Raw genomic sequence first — 20,000 nt, 5'->3', positions numbered from 1 at the left:
GTGAGTGAGTGAGTATGTGTGTGAGTATGTGTGTGAGTATGTGTGTGAGTGAGTGAGTGAGTGAGTGAGTGAGTGAGTGAGTGAGTATGTGTGTGAGTATGTGTGTGAGTATGTGTGTGAGTATGTGTGTGAGTGAGTGAGTGAGTATGTGTGTGAGTATGTGTGTGAGTATGTGTGTGAGTATGTGTGTGAGTGAGTGAGTGAGTATGTGTGTGAGTATGTGTGTGAGTGTGTGAGTATGTGAGTGAGTGAGTGAGTATGTGAGTGAGCGAGTGAGTGAGTATGTGAGTGAGCGAGTGAGTATGTGAGTGAGCGAGTGAGTGAGTATGTGTGTGAGCGAGTGAGTATGTGTGTGATTGAGTGTGTGAGTATGTGAGTGAGCGAGTGAGTGAGTATGTGTTTGAGCGAGTGAGTGAGTATGTGAGTGAGCGAGTGAGTGAGTATGTGTGTGAGCGAGTGAGTGAGTGAGTATGGTGTGAGCGAGTGAGTATGTGTGTGATTGAGTGTGTGAGTATGTGAGTGAGCGAGTGAGCGAGTGAGTGAGTGAGCGAGCGAGCGAGCGTGTGTGAGCGAGCGAGTGTGTGCGTGTGTGCGAGCGAGTGTGAGTGTGTGTGAATGTGTAAGTGTGTATGCTCACCTGTTGAGTGAGTCTGTGAGTGAGTGTGTGTGTGTGAATGTGTAAGTGTGTATGCTCACCTGTTGAGTGAGTCTGTGAGTGAGTGTGTGAGTGTGTGTATGTGAATGTGTAAGTGTGTATGCTCACCTAGTGAGTGAGTGAGTGAGTGAGTGAGTGAGAGTGGTGTGTGTGAGTAGTGTGTGTGTGTTTATGTTAGTTCCCTGTTTGTTCATGTCAGCTCAGATCTATTATATACCATTAACAGATGCAACTTTTGATTTTAATCATGTAAAAGTAAATTAACATTAAGATTAATCAATGCTTTGAACTATTTTTCATTGTTAGCATTAACAGAAACAACTGAAACCTTAATATAAAGTGTTACCCGAGACTTTTCCGATGCCTTTAGTTTGAAGGTCGAGTGATTTCAGTTTAAACAAACTCTTGGTTTGAAAGATTGTATAACGATATAGCTCATAAAATCATTCGAAATCACAATTATAACAATAAAGACAACTGAATAATTTAAGCTGCAAACAACGATGAAAGGGCCCTCTCATGCAATTCATTTTCAGTACTCGGCCCTAATGATCTCATGATACAGCTGATGAACGATAAAACACTGGCAGCCAATCAGAATGAGCTCCGGCATTTTAAGAGACAGAGGCTGATATAGTTTTGTTCTTGGTGTGAACGGAGTCAATAGTGCGGTGTCTTTCGTTTCATCACTCCTTCATCTCCTCGCGTCTTCACACACATTCAGAAGTAAGATGCTCTTCAGTCTACAGAGAGTCTTTAACTCATTCATCCTGTGATTCATAACACATAACACAGAAAATCTGACTCCTATAAGAACGTCTTAAATGTTGATTATTTCCTCATATTCTCCATTGTTGCGGCTCCTCTCTTCCCAGTCTGTCAGTAACTCTGTTTAGTTCCTGTCTCTCTGAAGCTCCTCCTCCTGAAAACCACACTGCGCTCTGATTGGTCGGCTGGAGCAGTGTGTTGTGATTGGTGTTTGGGAATTTGGTCCCGCCCCTTACCATAACCGGCAGTTTCAACACATGACTAATTAACTCAACCAGGCCCCGCCCCTTTATTCTACTCATTAATTATTATAATGAGGAATATTGTGACATATTCCTGGAGGAAAACTCAAGACTACAATGGAGGCGTGTGGACAATGACATCTTTGTCCTGTGTGGGCCACCGTAGCTTCTCTATGTGCAATTCGCAACCTCACCACTAGATGCCGCTAGAGTTCACCTTTAAAAGTTTATTGGACATTAAAGTCTTGTTATTTAGTCCTCACTAGTGTCGTGTGAAGAGCAGGTTTATTCCCCGTTCACTGCAGCTTTAATGAAATGTCTTTCATTGCATTTCCCTTCAGTAGGTCTTGACAATGATTTCCCGAATCAATTTGATTTTGATTCACAAACTCTTGATTTTGATTGATTGACGTCAATTAAAAAAATCTCTGAATACTGTCAGTCGGTACAATACTATAATATTACAGGTAAAACTATTCAATTGCGATGACAGATTTATTAAACAAACGTTAAAAGATGAACAACCGGTTTAAGTAAAATATAACAAATATGAATATGAGTTATAGCTAAATATCATGTTTATGGGCTTTACTGAGGTAAATAATGTTATTTTATTGGTGTTTTCCACGGTTGAAACACTGATTGAGCAATTACATGAGATGTGATTAATGTCAGTAGGCTGTACTGTATCTTTAAATATTCCTTCTGATGTTCATTCATCAGTTTTTTTGGTGCTGTAACTAGTAATAAAGAGGAACACAACGGTTCACGAGCATTACAACGATATTAAAGGTGCAGTACGCGATTTCTGAGGAATGATGTTGACATTTGAAATCAACAAAACAAACACGCCCCTATCTTGATAGCTCCGCCCCCAAATTAACAAATGTGCTGTGTACAAGGCTCCTCCCACCCCATGAGTGTATACGCACCTTACTACTGATTGGCTGGTGTGTGTTATGGTGCTCGGTCCGATCCACTTTCAGCAGCGTTCTCAGAAATCGATTACTGCACCTTTAATTGTTTGAATTTCATTATAAAACACAAATTTAAAGCTGAGACTTTTTTTATATCATAAAAAGCACTTGATTATTGGATGGTAGGAGCGCTACAAATAATGTTTTTGTTTACATGTCAACTGAAATCAAAAAAGATCAATTTTGGGATTTGAGGATCGATATCGAGATCTAGGCTTGATTTTTTCTAGGCTTGGTTGTGTTTATGGGGCGCAGTATAACATGTCTTAATTTTTTTTTTTTAAGTCATATTTTTCTTCTATTCTCCCTTTATTCCACACCGCTGTCTGTGCTTTGAACGGCTCATTTGCTTCCTGCTTCTATGAAGCCCCTCCCTCTGAAAACTGCAATGGTCTTAGATGGCCAAATGTAGTTTCCTGTATTTTTATTGGCTGAAGTGCCAAGCACAGGTTAAGGCCACGCCCCTTCCCATTACGGGCAGAAGTCACATCTGCGGAGACTAGCGAGGGTTTATGATGTCACCAATCCAGGAAGAAGCTCGTTGTAGTCCAAACCGGCCATTTTTGTAGGCAATAAACTGCCGTAACTTTAGAAGACAATATCTCCGTTTGCAGTGAACTTTAAGCGCTGTAACTTTGCAGAGACTGTTTATGCTCAAGCATAAACTTGACATTACACACTAACTAAAGTTAGAAAAGTGAAATCGCATGCAGCCACCCCTTTAATTTAAATCGATTAATCAATACTGTCTCCTCGTTGTTCTGTCCATCAGCGAGTCGGCGTGCCGCTTCTACAGTCAGCAGATGAAGGGCAAACACCTAGCCATCAAGAAGATGAATGAGATCCAGAGGAACATCGACGGCTGGGAGGGCAAAGACATCGGCCAGTGCTGCAATGAGTTCATCATGGAGGGCACGCTCACACGGGTCGGAGCCAAACACGAACGCCACATCTTCCTGTTCGACGGCCTTATGATCTGCTGCAAGTCCAACCACGGCCAGCCTCGCCTTCCTGGAGTCAGTGCGGCCGAGTACCGTCTGAAGGAGAAGTTCTTCATGAGGAAGGTGGGTCGTGATTAGTCAATACTAATATAAAGCAAATACAAGTTTGAGGTACTAATGAGGTTAATATGTGCTTTAAAAGTACTAATAAACAGCCAAGTAATATGCATGATAAGAACTGTTACCAAACAATTGATATTTTGTACAAAATATATATTTTACTAAATAATTTCCACTATAAAATTGCTACAAAAAAATCAAAGCCAAATTTAAAGTTGATATCACAACAGTTTAAGTTCCTGTGAGATTTGTAGGCGCTGTACCAAAACCAACCACCGGGTGATGCCCACGTTTCATTAAAAAGTTTATTGTGTGTTCACCTTTTACAAATTAATACATTTCTGTGACAATTGCTTTTCTGTTTGGCCAGTAAATGTTGGAAGAAGACTTTTATTTTGACAGTGACAGGACTTTTATTCTACTTTTATTTTTATCCTTTCATGTTTCATTGCATTACTATGGAAACGTTACTTTAAAACATTTTAGCAGGCTCCTCCCCCTAGTGGTTTGTTCAAACAGAACATTTTTCAAACTGAAAAACGCTTAGCCACTCAGGCACTGTCAAAATAAAAGTACTGGTACTGTAAAAAATAAAAGTCTTCTAACACTTGTCGACCAAACAAAAATGCTCAGCCGCTCAGACACTGTCAAAATAAAAGTCCCGACAGTGTCAAAATAAAAGTCAGCTTCCGACACGTGTCGGCCAAACAGAAAAACTCAGACATTTAGACACTTTTTCAAAATAAAAGTCCTAGCAGTGTCAATACTACTTCTGACACATGTCGGCTAAACAGTAAAACGTATTGGTTCTTCAACAGGTCCAGATCAACGACAAGGACGATAAGGAGGGCGAGTACCGGCACGCCTTCGAGATCATCCTGAAGGATGGGAACAGCGTAGTGTTTGCTGCCAAATCAGCGGAGGAGAAGAACGGCTGGATGGCGGCGCTAATCTCGCTGCAGTACCGCTCCACACTGGAGCGCATGCTGGACACGGCCATGCTGCAGGAGGAGAAGGAGGAGCAGATGAGGCTTCCTGGAGCCGAGGTGTACCGCTTCGCCGAACCAGACTCCGAGGAGAACGTGGTGTTCGAGGAGAACGTCCAATCCAAATCCGGCATTCCCATCATCAAAGCCGGAACGGTCCTGAAGCTCATCGAGAGGCTGACCTTCCACATGTACGCCGGTGAGTGACGTACGACTGTCCAGCGCTTAAAAAAAAAAGAGCGTTTTAGAAAGAGTCTCTTCTGCTCACCAAGGCTGCATTTATTTGATGATAAAATACAGTAAAAATGGTGAAATGTTATTATTAATTGAAAGGAAGTGTATGTAAGATTGTGGCCAAAACTGGTACTACAATCACTTTTAAATGACTGTAGAGCGGTGTATCCCCCTCCCCCACCCCCTGACTCGAGGTTGCCAGATAGGCTGCTGGATGGTTTGTAGTGGAGACCTGCGCGGGACTATTATATTATTTCCGCCCGCTCCCGCAGAAATATATATTATTTTCTTCCGCTCCCGCTCCCGCAGAAATATATATTATTTTCGCCCGTTCCCGCAGAAATATATATTATTTCCGCCCGCTCCCGCAGAAATATATATTATTTTCGCCCGCTCCCGCAGAAATATATATTATTTCCGCCCGCTCCCGCAGAAATATATATTATTTTCGCCCGCTCCCGCAGAAATATATATTATTTTCGCCCGTTCCCGCAGAAATATATATTATTTCCGCCCGCTCCCGCAGAAATATATATTATTTTCGCCCGCTCCCGCAGAAATATATATTATTTTCGCCCGCTCCCGCAGAAATATATATTATTTCCGCCCGCTCCCGCAGAAATATATATTATTTTCGCCCGCTCCCGCAGAAATATATATTATTTTCTTCCGCTCCCGCTCCCGCAGAAATATATATTATTTTCGCCTGCTCCCGCAGAAATATATATTATTTTCGCCCGCTCCCGCAGAAATATATATTATTTTCGCCCGCTCCCGCAGAAATATATATTATTTTCGCCCGCTCCCGCAGAAATATATATTATTTTCGCCCGCTCCCGCAGAAATATATATTATTTCCGCCCGCTCCCGCAGAAATATATATTATTTTCGCCCGCTCCCGCAGAAATATATATTATTTTCGCCCGCTCCCGCAGAAATATATATTATTTTCGCCCGCTCCCGCAGAAATATATATTATTTTCGCCCGCTCCCGCAGAAATATATATTATTTTCGCCCGCTCCCGCAGAAATATATATTATTTCCGCCCGCTCCCACAGAAATATATATTATTTTCGCCCGCTCCCGCAGAAATATATATTATTTTCGCCCGCTCCCGCAGAAATATATATTATTTTCGCCCGCTCCCGCAGAAATATATATTATTTTCGCCCGCTCCCGCAGAAATATATATTATTTCCGCCCGCTCCCGCAGAAATATATATTATTTCCGCCCGCTCCCGCAGAAATATATATTATTTTCGCCCGCTCCCGCAGAAATATATATTATTTCCGCCCGCTCCCACAGAAATATATATTATTTTCGCCCGCTCCCGCAGAAATATATATTATTTTCGCCCGCTCCCGCAGAAATATATATTATTTTCGCCCGCTCCCGCAGAAATATATATTATTTTCGCCCGCTCCCGCAGAAATATATATTATTTCCGCCCGCTCCCGCAGAAATATATATTATTTTCGCCCGCTCCCGCAGGAATATATATTATTTCCGCCCGCTCCCGCAGAAATATATATTATTTCCGCCCGCTCCCACAGAAATATATATTATTTCCGCCCGCTCCCGCAGAAATATATATTATTTTCGCCCGTTCCCGCAGAAATATATATTATTTCCGCCCGTTCCCGCAGAAATATATATTATTTTCGCCCGTTCCCGCAGAAATATATATTATTTTCGCCCGTTCCCGCAAAAAAATATATTATTTTCGCCCGCTCCCGCAGAAATATATATTATTTTCGCCCGTTCCCGCAGAAATATATATTATTTCCGCCCGCTCCCGCAGAAATATATATTATTTTCGCCCGCTCCCGCAGAAATATATATTATTTCCGCCCGCTCCCGCAGAAATATATATTATTTCCGCCCGTTCCCGCAGAAATATATATTATTTTCGCCCGCTCCCGCAGAAATATATATTATTTTCGCCCGCTCCCGCAGAAATATATATTATTTTCGCCCGTTCCCGCAGAAATATATATTATTTTCGCCCGTTCCCGCAGAAATATATATTATTTCCGCCCGCTCCCGCTGAAATATATATTATTTTCGCCCGCTCCCGCTGAAATATATATTATTTCCGCCCGCTCCCGCAGAAATATATATTATTTTCGCCCGCTCCCGCTGAAATATATATTATTTTCGCCCGCTCCCGCTGAAATATATATTATTTCCGCCCGTTCCCGCAGAAATATATATTATTTTCGCCCGCTCCCGCTGAAATATATATTATTTTCGCCCGCTCCCGCTGAAATATATATTATTTTCGCCCGCTCCCGCTGAAATATATATTATTTTCGCCCGCTCCCGCTGAAATATATATTATTTTCGCCCGCTCCCGCTGAAATATATATTATTTCCGCCCGCTCCCGCAGAAATATATATTATTTTCGCCTGCTCCCGCAGAAATATATATTATTTTCGCCCGCTCCCGCAGAAATATATATTATTTTCGCCCGCTCCCGCTGAAATATATATTATTTCCGCCCGCTCCCGCAGAAATATATATTATTTTCGCCCGCTCCCGCAGAAATATATATTATTTTCGCCCGTTCCCGCAGAAATATATATTATTTTCGCCCGTTCCCGCAGAAATATATATTATTTTCGCCCGCTCCCGCAGAAATATATATTATTTTCGCCCGTTCCCGCAGAAATATATATTATTTTCGCCCGCTCCCGCAGAAATATATATTATTTTCGCCCGTTCCCGCAGAAATATATATTATTTTCGCCCGCTCCCGCTGAAATATATATTATTTTCGCCCGCTCCCGCAGAAATATATATTATTTTCGCCCGCTCCCGCAGAAATATATATTATTTTCGCCCGCTCCCGCAGAAATATATATTATTTTCGCCCGCTCCCGCAGAAATATATATTATTTCCGCCCGCTCCCGCAGAAATATATATTATTTTCGCCCGCTCCCGCAGAAATATATATTATTTTCGCCCGTTCCCGCAGAAATATATATTATTTTCGCCCGCTCCCGCAGGAATATATATTATTTTCGCCCGCTCCCGCAGGAATATATATTATTTTCGCCCGTTCCCGCAGAAATATATATTATTTTCGCCCGCTCCCGCAGAAATATATATTATTTTCGCCCGCTCCCGCAGAAATATATATTATTTTCGCCCGTTCCCGCAGAAATATATATTATTTTCGCCCGCTCCCGCTGAAATATATATTATTTTCGCCCGCTCCCGCAGAAATATATATTATTTTCGCCCGTTCCCGCAGAAATATATATTATTTTCGCCCGCTCCCGCTGAAATATATATTATTTTCGCCCGCTCCCGCAGAAATATATATTATTTCCGCCCGCTCCCGCAGAAATATATATTATTTTCGCCCGCTCCCGCAGAAATATATATTATTTTCGCCCGCTCCCGCAGAAATATATATTATTTTCGCCCGCTCCCGCAGAAATATATATTATTTTCGCCCGCTCCCGCAGAAATATATATTATTTTCGCCCGTTCCCGCAGAAATATATATTATTTTCGCCCGCTCCCGCAGAAATATATATTATTTCCGCCCGCTCCCGCAGAAATATATATTATTTCCGCCCGCTCCCGCAGAAATATATATTATTTTCGCCCGCTCCCGCAGAAATATATATTATTTTCGCCCGTTCCCGCAGAAATATATATTATTTTCGCCCGTTCCCGCAGAAATATATATTATTTTCGCCCGCTCCCGCAGAAATATATATTATTTTCGCCCGCTCCCGCAGAAATATATATTATTTTCGCCCGCTCCCGCAGAAATATATATTATTTTCGCCCGTTCTCGCAGAAATATATATTATTTCCGCCCGTTCCCGCAGAAATATATATTATTTTCGCCCGCTCCCGCAGAAATATATATTATTTTCGCCCGTTCCCGCAGAAATATATATTATTTTCGCCCGCTCCCGCAGAAATATATATTATTTTCGCCCGTTCCCGCAGAAATATATATTATTTTCGCCCGCTCCCGCAGAAATATATATTATTTTCGCCCGTTCCCGCAGAAATATATATTATTTTCGCCCGCTCCCGCAGAAATATATATTATTTTCGCCCGTTCCCGCAGAAATATATATTATTTTCGCCCGCTCCCGCAGAAATATATATTATTTTCGCCCGTTCCCGCAGAAATATATATTATTTTCGCCCGCTCCCGCAGAAATATATATTATTTTCGCCCGCTCCCGCTGAAATATATATTATTTTCGCCCGCTCCCGCAGAAATATATATTATTTTCGCCCGTTCCCGCAGAAATATATATTATTTTCGCCCGCTCCCGCAGAAATATATATTATTTTCGCCCGCTCCCGCAGAAATATATATTATTTTCGCCCGCTCCTGCAGAAATATATATTATTTTCGCCCGCTCCCGCAGGAATATATATTATTTTCGCCCGCTCCCACAGAAATATATATTATTTTCGCCCGCTCCCGCTGAAATATATATTATTTTCGCCCGCTCCCGCAGAAATATATATTATTTTCGCCCGTTCCCGCAGAAATATATATTATTTTCGCCCGCTCCCGCAGAAATATATATTATTTTCGCCCGTTCCCGCAGAAATATATATTATTTTCGCCCGCTCCCGCAGAAATATATATTATTTTCTTCCGCTCCCGCTCCCGCAGAAATATATATTATTTTCGCCCGCTCCCGCAGAAATATATATTATTTCCGCCCGCTCCCGCAGAAATATATATTATTTTCGCCCGCTCCCGCAGAAATATATATTATTTCCGCCCGCTCCTGCAGAAATATATATTATTTTCGCCCGCTCCCGCAGAAATATATATTATTTTCGCCCGCTCCCGCAGAAATATATATTATTTCCGCCCGCTCCCGCAGAAATATATATTATTTCCGCCCGCTCCCGCAGAAATATATATTATTTTCGCCCGCTCCCGCAGAAATATATATTATTTTCGCCCGCTCCCGCAGAAATATATATTATTTTCGCCCGCTCCCGCAGAAATTTATATTATTTTCGCCCGTTCCCGCAGAAATATATATTATTTCCGCCCGCTCCCGCAGAAATATATATTATTTTCGCCCGCTCCCGCAGAAATATATATTATTTTCGCCCGCTCCCGCAGAAATATATATTATTTTCGCCCGCTCCCGCAGAAATATATATTATTTTCGCCCGCTCCCGCAGAAATATATATTATTTTCGCCCGCTCCCGCAGAAATATATATTATTTTCGCCCGCTCCCGCAGAAATATATATTATTTTCGCCCGCTCCCGCAGAAATATATATTATTTTCGCCCGCTCCCGCAGAAATATATATTATTTCCGCCCGCTCCCGCAGAAATATATATTATTTTCGCCCGCTCCCGCAGAAATATATATTATTTCCGCCCGCTCCCGCAGAAATATATATTATTTTCGCCCGCTCCCGCAGAAATATATATTATTTTCGCCCGCTCCCGCAGAAATATATATTATTTCCGCCCGCTCCCGCAGAAATATATATTATTTTCGCCCGCTCCCGCAGAAATATATATTATTTCCGCCCGCTCCCGCAGAAATATATATTATTTCCGCCCGCTCCCGCAGAAATATATATTATTTTCGCCCGCTCCCGCAGAAATATATATTATTTTCGCCCGCTCCCGCAGAAATATATATTATTTTCGCCCGCTCCCGCAGAAATTTATATTATTTTCGCCCGTTCCCGCAGAAATATATATTATTTCCGCCCGCTCCCGCAGAAATATATATTATTTTCGCCCGCTCCCGCAGAAATATATATTATTTTCGCCCGCTCCCGCAGAAATATATATTATTTTCGCCCGCTCCCGCAGAAATATATATTATTTTCGCCCGCTCCCGCAGAAATATATATTATTTTCGCCCGCTCCCGCTGAAATATATATTATTTTCGCCCGCTCCCGCTGAAATATATATTATTTTCGCCCGCTCCCGCAGAAATATATATTATTTTCGCCCGCTCCCGCAGAAATATATATTATTTCCGCCCGCTCCCGCAGAAATATATATTATTTTCGCCCGCTCCCGCAGAAATATATATTATTTTCGCCCGCTCCCGCAGGAATATATATTATTTTCGCCCGCTCCCGCAGAAATATATATTATTTTCGCCCGCTCCCGCAGAAATATATATTATTTTCGCCCGCTCCCGCAGGAATATATATTATTTTCGCCCGCTCCCGCAGAAATATATATTATTTTCGCCCGCTCCCGCAGAAATATATATTATTTTCGCCCGCTCCCGCAGAAATATATATTATTTTCGCCCGCTCCCGCAGAAATATATATTATTTTCGCCCGCTCCCGCAGAAATATATATTATTTTCGCCCGCTCCTGCAGAAATATATATTATTTCCGCCCGCTCCCGCAGAAATATATATTATTTTCGCCCGCTCCCGCAGAAATATATATTATTTTCGCCCGCTCCCGCAGAAATATATATTATTTTCGCCCGCTCCCACAGAAATATATATTATTTTCGCCCGCTCCCGCAGAAATATATATTATTTTCGCCCGCTCCTGCAGAAATATATATTATTTCCGCCCGCTCCCGCAGGAATGTATATTATTTTCGCCCGCTCCCGCAGAAATATATATTATTTTCGCCCGCTCCTGCAGAAATATATATTATTTCCGCCCGCTCCCACAGAAATATATATTATTTTCGCCCGCTCCCGCAGGAATGTATATTATTTCCGCCCGCTCCCGCAGGAATGTATATTATTTTCGCCCGCTCCCGCAGAAATATATATTATTTTCGCCCGCTCCTGCAGAAATATATATTATTTCCGCCCGCTCCCACAGAAATATATATTATTTTCGCCCGCTCCCGCAGGAATGTATATTATTTCCGCCCGCTCCCGCAGGAATGTATATTATTTTCGCCCGCTCCCGCAGGAATATATATTATTTTCGCCCGCTCCCGCAGAAATATATATTATTTCCGCCCGCTCCCACAGAAATATATATTATTTTCGCCCGCTCCCGCAGAAATATATATTATTTTCGCCCGCTCCTGCAGAAATATATATTATTTCCGCCCGCTCCCGCAGGAATATATATTATTTTCGCCCGCTCCCGCAGAAATATATATTATTTTCGCCCGCTCCCGCAGGAATATATATTATTTTCGCCCGCTCCCACAGAAATATATATTATTTCCGCCCGCTCCCACAGAAATATATATTATTTCCGCCCGCTCCCACAGAAATATATATTATTTCCGCCCGCTCCCACAGAAATATATATTATTTCCGCCCGCTCCCACAGAAATATATATTATTTCCGCCCGCTCCCGCAGAAATATATATTATTTCCGCCCGCTCCCGCAGAAATATATATTATTTTCGCCCGCTCCCGCAGGAATATATATTATTTTCGCCCGCTCCCACAGAAATATATATTATTTCCGCCCGCTCCCACAGAAATATATATTATTTCCGCCCGCTCCCACAGAAATATATATTATTTCCGCCCGCTCCCACAGAAATATATATTATTTCCGCCCGCTCCCACAGAAATATATATTATTTTCGCCCGCTCCCGCAGAAATATATATTATTTCCGCCCGCTCCCACAGAAATATATATTATTTTCGCCCGCTCCCACAGAAATATATATTATTTCCGCCCGCTCCCTCAGAAATATATATTATTTCCGCCCGCTCCCTCAGAAATATATATTATTTCCGCCCGCTCCCTCAGAAATATATATTATTTTCGCCTGCTCCCGCAGAAATATATATTATTTTCGCCCGCTCCCACAAACAATCACGTTTCGTCCCGCCCTCAAAATCCTGCGGGTAAACATTGCATATTCTGACTTCTACTGTTATTTTTTCACTTGCTCCCTTGTTGAATATAAATTAAAAATAAAAGGAAAATAAACAAATGTTTCCTTTAATTTGCATTTAATTAAATGGATGAACACGAACAAGGAACTTAGAACATGGAAATACAGTAAAAAATAAATAAATGTAGGCTAACTAAAAATATATATACCTATAATAGGCTATAGTATACCCTAATAAATTATATAATAATAATAAACCTGGATGTTCATGTTCAAATGAAAAGTAGGCCTAGGGCCTAATACAGGCTTTCTTTCCTTTTAGCCATTCCTTCAAACATTAAGCAAACAAACAAAAGATCCTTATTCCTCGATAACAAAACAGACCAGTAGTTTTTCATGTTCCTTTCTTTAATAACTTACTAATATCTGTAGCACTATGCAATTCACCCGAGTCATGCGGTGCATTTTGCCACAAAGTTGAGTCCTGCAAATAATTTTAATTTCCCGCAACCCGTACACAATAATATCTTGTCGCCGCATTCCCCATCAAATATTGTCCCGCACCGCACTCGGTTGTGCTGGGTCCCGTGGGAGGACAGGTCTCTAACTTGTAGATCTGCAGCTGTGGTCACTAGAGGAGATCTGGCAACCCGGATGCCCAAACACTACTGACCTCATGATTGGCCGATAGGTGGAGGGCGGAGCTTCAGGCCAAAACACGACATGGCATCATCAACATCAGCTGAGCTGCAGCAACAACTTTATAATGACAATATCCTGCCGGACTACTGTCGTCAGTGATAGAAGAGTTTGACATTAACATGATTTATTAATGTCTAGAGACATATCAGGGCCATTTTAGGATTAAATGAAATACATTTCTGACATACAGTTCCTTTAAAACAGCTGTATTATATGTGGACATATAATAAAATATAATTTATTCCTGTGATCAAAGCTGAATTTTCAGCATCATTACTCCAGTTTTGCCGAGCTCTGAAATATTTTATTAGGTAGAAGTTGTGAGTAAAAATATTTGTCTAAAAGTTTGACCCAAACTAGTTCTGATATTCAGTGTGTGGTTTTGCGTGTTCTCTCCCTGCTGGATCTTGTGCAGTCAGTAGTTACTCCACCGTACAGGGTGTTTACCAGCCACCGCTAATGCGCATTACTGATTTATTTCACAACCTCGAGCCTCAACAACAACAACAACAGCAGCACAATAAGCACAGACACCGACGGCCTCGTCCAGCTGAACCCATCGCCTGCTTTGTGCTCGTTCCTCAGCATCTGTAAATATTTGGGAGGTTTACGTCACAGATCTCGGTGGGTTGACCTGCTTTGTTAGCACTGATAACTCTACTAGCGCTGATAAGAGAGAAAAACAACGGCTATTCTTGAACAAAGCACAAGTTCAGCTCTGTTATCAGTGCAACGTCCTTCCTGTGTGTGTGTGTGTGTGTGTGTGTGTGTGTGTGTGTGTGTGTGTGTGTGTGTGTGTGTGTGTGTGTGTGTGTGAGAGAGAGAGAGAGAGTAAGAGACTGAGACTGAGAGTGTGTGTGTCTGTGTGTATGTATGTGTGTGTGTGTGTGTGTGTGTGTGTGTGTGTGAGAGAGAGAGAGAGAGTAAGAGACTGAGAGTGTGTGTGTATGTGTGTGTGTGTGTGTGTGTGTGTGTGTGTGTGTGTGTGTGTGTGTGTGTGTGTGTGTGAGTGAGAGACAGAGTGAGTGTGTGAGTGAGTGTGTGAGTGAGTGTGTGAGTGTGTGTGTGAGATAGAGAGAGTAAGAGACTGAGACTGAGAGTGTGTGTGTATGTTTGTGTGTGTGTGTGTGTGTGTGTGTGTGTGTGTGTGTGTGTGAGTAAGAGACAGAGAGAGTGTGTGTGTGTGTGAGTGAGTAAGAGACAGCGAGAGTGAGTGTGTGTGTGTGTGTGTGTGTGTGTGTGTGTGAGTAAGAGACAGAGAGAGTGTGTGTGTGTGTGTGTGTGTGTGTGTGTGTGTGTGTGTGTGTGAGTAAGAGACAGAGAGAGTGTGTGTGTGTGTGTGTGTGTGAGTGAGTAAGAGACAGCGAGAGTGAGTGTGTGTGTGTGTGTGTGTGTGTGTGTGAGTAAGAGACAGAGAGAGTGTGTGTGTGTGTGTGTGTGTGTGAGTGTGAGTGTGTGAGTGAGTGATTGAATGAGAGAGAGTAAGAGACTGAGAGAGAAAGAGAGTGTGTGTGTGTGTGTGCGTGTGCGTGCGCGTGTGTGTGTGTGTATGTGTGTGTGTGTGGTTAGTATGGGATAAACTCTATAAACTGATCAACTCGACCCAAATCACTGAAGCTCATGAAGGCAGAACTAATAACCTCAGAACAGTTACAAAATCTTAATGTCTATTAATAGAGCAGTGGTTTGTTACACACACACACACACACACACACACACACACACACACACACACACACCAACCGTTTCAAACTATAGCTACAGGTTTTATTTTACTATGCAAAAATTAATGCACAGGGGGAAAAAAGCTCACAGGAAAAACATACATTGACTAGAACAAAATTAATGATCTATATTTTATATTTTTGCATGTATTCATAATTTCTCTATATGGGAGTCTAGCCAAAAATGATGTTTGTATATAAAATTATAAATTAATTGATTAAAAAATATATTATAATTTATATATAAAATATATCAAAAATATATTATAAATACAAATCATTTATTATATTATATTAAATAATAATAATTTAGTTAATTTGTATAATATAATATGATATATAATATAATTTATATATAAAAATATAACAAACTATATATGTGTAAATGTACACCGATCGGTAAAGCCCTGCATTTATGCCCGAGCCCGACGGGCCCCGACTTTTTTACGCCCCTCGGGCCGGGCTTCGGGCCAATTTTCACGTCATACCTAAAACGCGGGCCGGGCTTCGGGCCTTTTTATAGGCTTCTCCTTCGTTTTATATTTATTTTATCAATTAAAAGGAACAATGAGTTCTGTGCTGGTGGAAACAACACGAGACCATAATAGCTAACGCAACTGTCAAGATGGCTCGCACAGTGTTCAGAGCATAGGTTCAGAGTCCGCGCCAGCAGCAGCAGAGCGCGTTTCTTCAGCGCGGAGACACACTGCAAGCGTGGTGTGAGCGTGGCGTTTCTGTTGCGTGTCATCCGCGGGGCGTCTGCTGCTATTAATGTACAGGGAAGCCCTATACTTCATGTTAAATATAAATATATTGCCTATTGATACAGCAAAGACAACTTCAACAGTAGCCGGCCCATGCCATATCCATGGTATTGACGGCAAAAGGCTACAGAATAATTCGTTCTGTATTGACTGGCTTAATATTTCAAAATCCATAATTAGGCTATGTTGCTTTTTATTATTACAATTAGGCCTATCTGCATTTATGTTAACCTACAGACTTTCAAACATGAAAATGTCATTATGTGTCACAATGTGTTATGGGCTATATGTTGTAGTCAGATAGATATGATGGTGCTGCAACACGCATCGCCGCAAATGACTAACGCAAGCCAACGCAAATGGCCGTAAATTAAACTTAAAATAAGTCTAAGATAGTCAAAAACACCATCATCTTCAATAAAAATGAATGAGATGAATGAGATCATTATCTTACCAGTGCGTCGCGCTCTCTTATGTGGTATTTGAATCTGAAATAAGCTGCTGAATAAAATGCATCTTAATCTTTTGCTTCCGTTGCTGTAAACTCCGTTAAATGAGCATACCACGGGAATTGAAGATGGGATTTATATTCATTTGCGTAGGTGTAAGGTAGGCTATAAGACAACCTGCATGTGCTTTTTTTATTTTATTTGTTTAGCTCCGTTTGCGAGAGCCGCGAGCAGAATCAGCCTGCCTCAGCTCGTCAAAAATGCCTTTTAGGCTACTGGTGGTAATAGTTGGCGAAATTAACTAACATTGTGATGCTTGAAGTGTTTTATGGATTTTATTATAGGCAAGACAAGTCAAGAGTTGATTTGAGAGACTAAATCGATTAAATATGCGGTTAACTCACTGTCGGCCGCTGGCCGCTTTTGGTCGTCACTTAAAAAAATTAAAACTTTAATTTAACAAACAAAAAAATGCTCTAAACATTTTTCTAAATTAACGTAATAAAGAAACGAAACGAAAAATAACTACTTTGACATTAAAAACAAAACAGAACTATTTTAATGGCTGCAACAATGTAAAAAAAACAACAAAAAAAAAAACAGGCTCCAGTCGGACTCGGGCCGAGAATTTTGATAAGCTGTCGGACACGGGCCGGGCTAGGGCCTCAGCGTCTCGGGCCAGGGCCGGGCTAGGGCCACAGCGTCTCGGGCCAGGGCCGGGCTAGGGCCTCAGCGTCTCGGGCCAGGGCCGGGCTAGGGCCTCAGCGTCTCGGGCCAGGGCCGGGCTAGGGCCTCAGCGTCTCGGGCCAGGGCCGGGCTAGGGCCTCAGCGTCTCGGGCCAGGGCCGGGCTAGGGCCTCAGCGTCTCGGGCCAGGGCCGGGCTAGGGCCTCAGCGTCTCGGGCCAGGGCCGGGCTAGGGCCACAGCGTCTCGGGCCAGGGCCGGGCTAGGGCCTCAGCGTCTCGGGCCAGGGCCGGGCTAGGGCCTCAGCGTCTCGGGCCAGGGCCAGGCTAGGGCCTCAGCGTCTCGGGCCAGGGCCGGGCTAGGGCCTCAGCGTCTCGGGCCAGGGCCGGGCTAGGGCCTCAGCGTCTCGGGCCAGGGCCGGGCTAGGGCCTCAGCGTCTCGGGCCAGGGCCGGGCTAGGGCCTCAGCGTCTCGGGCCAGGGCCGGGCTAGGGCCTCAGCGTCTCGGGCCAGGGCCGGGCTAGGGCCTCAGCGTCTCGGGCCAGGGCCGGGCTAGGGCCTCAGCGTCTCGGGCCAGGGCCGGGCTAGGGCCTCAGCGTCTCGGGCCAGGGCCGGGCTAGGGCCTCAGCGTCTCGGGCCAGGGCCGGGCTAGGGCCTCAGCGTCTCGGGCCAGGGCCGGGCTAGGGCCTCAGCGTCTCGGGCCAGGGCCGGGCTAGGGCCTCAGCGTCTCGGGCCAGGGCCGGGCTAGGGCCTCAGCGTCTCGGGCCAGGGCCGGGCTAGGGCCTCAGCGTCTCGGGCCAGGGCCGGGCTAGGGCCTCAGCGTCTCGGGCCAGGGCCGGGCTAGGGCCTCAGCGTCTCGGGCCAGGGCCGGGCTAGGGCCTCAGCGTCTCGGGCCAGGGCCGGGCTAGGGCCTAGATTTGAGGCCCGTGCAGGGCTCTACCGATCGGGCATAACATTGTGGCCAGGTTGTTAGAGCATCTCCAGAACTGCAGCTCTTGTGGGCTGTTCCCGGTCTGCAGTGGTCAGTATCTATCAAAAGTGCTCCAAGGAAGGACCAGTAGAGAACCGGCCACAGGGTCATGGGCGGCCAAGGCTCATTGATGACCGTGGGGAGCGAAGGCTGGCCCGTGGGGTCCGATCAAACAGACGAGCTACTGGAGCTCAAACTGCTCCAGAAGTTAATGCTGGTTCTGATAGAAAGCTGTCAGAATACACAGAGCAGCTCAGTTTGAGGCGTATGGACCAGTCAGGGTGACCTCTGACCCCTGACCCCGCCGAAAGCACCAACAGTGGCACGTGAGCATCAGAACTGGACCACGGAGCAATGGAAGAAGGTGGCCTGGTCTGAGGAATTACGTGTTCTTCTACATCACGTGGATGGCCGGGTGTGTGTGTGTGTGTGTGTGTGTGTGTGTGTGTGTGTGTGTGTGTGTGTGGCTTACCTGAGGAACACATGGCCCCAGGATGCACTATGGGAAGAAGGCGAGCCGGCGGAGGCAGTCATAATGTATTGTGAAAAAATGTAAAGCCTGTGCATCATGGTATGTTTACAATAATGACTTTCGATGCGTCTGTAAAAATGATCCTAATATAAACGTCCCTGATCCGTAAACTGATGTTGGCTGATTGGTGTGAGATTGCTGCAGATGTTCACGGTGTCCTGAATTCCTCTCATGGGCGTTTTATTCTCACACACCCCCGTAAACTTCCTCCCGCAGACACTCTGGGGTAAATATAGCACCCAGTTTTCCACTGGACCCTCCAGCGGCTCAAACACAGTTTCTAATAAGGCAAAGAAAGGAAACATGGTGTCTGTGTGTGTGAGTGTGTGTGCGTGTGTGTGTGTGTGATGGGTAGGTTTAGGGGCAGTGTGTGTGTGTGTGTGTGTGTGATGTGTAGGTTTAGGGGCAGTGTAAGGGGATAGAAAATACGGTTTGTACAGTATAAAAACCATTACGCCTATGGAATGTCCCCATATGTCACAAAAACAAACGTGTGTGTGTATTTGTGTGTGTGTGTGAAGGGGAAAAGGTGTGTCCTGTGCAGCGCGGCTCGTTTAGGGTGTGGATGAGGGTTAATGATCATTAGTGACTGACTCTAATGTGTGTGTGAACTTTCTCTCGCTCCCAGACACTAGAATCGCAAGCCCTGAGTCTATTTTAAGTGTGTGTGTGTGTGTGTGTGTGTGTCGTGTGCGTCAGAGCCGTGAGTCTGTTTCCTGGCTAGAATAATTCCAGGCCGATTGTTTGGAATTGCTCATGAGCTTCTATTGTTTGGAACAGAACAGATCCATCACAAACTCCGTACGGCCGCAGTCGCTGCTCAATAATCATCACACACTGCTTTCTGTAATACTCAACACAATCTCATTGCTGTGTGTTTGTGTGTGTCTGTGAGTGAGTCAGTGTCTGTGTGTGTGTGTGTGTGTGTGTGTGGGCAAGTTTTTGTGACATATGAGGACTCAAATGTGTATAATGCCATGGGTATGACAGTAAAAAGTAAAAATGCAGAATGTTTCCTGTGATGGGTAGGTTTAGGGACTGTGTGTGTGTGTGAGTGTCTGTGAGTGTCTGTGAGTGTCTGCGAATGTGTCAGTGAGTTTGTGTGAGTGACTGTGAGAGAGAGCGTGTGTGTGTGTGTGAGTGTGTGAGAGTGTGAGAGATAGCAGGTGTGTGTGTGTGTGTGTGTGTGTGTGTCTGCGAATGTGTCTGCGAATGTGTCTGCGAATGTGTCTGCGAATGTGTCAGTGAGTTTGTGTGAGTGACTGTGAGAGAGAGAGCAGGTGTGTGTGTGTGTGTGTGTGTGTGTGTGTGTGTGTGTGTGTGTGTGTGTGTGTGTGTGTGTGTGTGTGTGTGTGTGTGTCATTACTGTAATGCAAAATCTCCTTATCATCTAGGATGCATTAACATCATGTTTTTATTTTTCACAGTCAAACTTGA

The 20,000-nt window shown here is 43.8% G+C and overlaps 1 protein-coding gene across 2 annotated transcripts in view; it reads left to right on the top strand.

Moving 5' to 3' along the window:
• sos1 (son of sevenless homolog 1 (Drosophila)) overlaps positions 1–20,000 on the top strand; it is an 84,158-nt gene that overhangs the window by 41,134 nt on the left and 23,024 nt on the right. For both annotated transcript variants that reach the window (XM_067431920.1, XM_067431919.1), the window contains exons 10-11: positions 3,415–3,706; positions 4,522–4,888. In XM_067431920.1, the coding sequence (XP_067288021.1) occupies positions 3,415–3,706; positions 4,522–4,888 (659 nt within the window). The remainder of the gene's footprint in view (positions 1–3,414; positions 3,707–4,521; positions 4,889–20,000) is intronic.

The sequence above is a fragment of the Pseudorasbora parva genome, chromosome 22 (assembly GCF_024679245.1).
Source record: "Pseudorasbora parva isolate DD20220531a chromosome 22, ASM2467924v1, whole genome shotgun sequence".
NCBI lineage: Eukaryota > Metazoa > Chordata > Actinopteri > Cypriniformes > Gobionidae > Pseudorasbora > Pseudorasbora parva.
The sequence above is the reverse complement of the archived record's forward strand: the minus strand, read 5'-3'. Positions and strand labels throughout refer to the sequence as shown.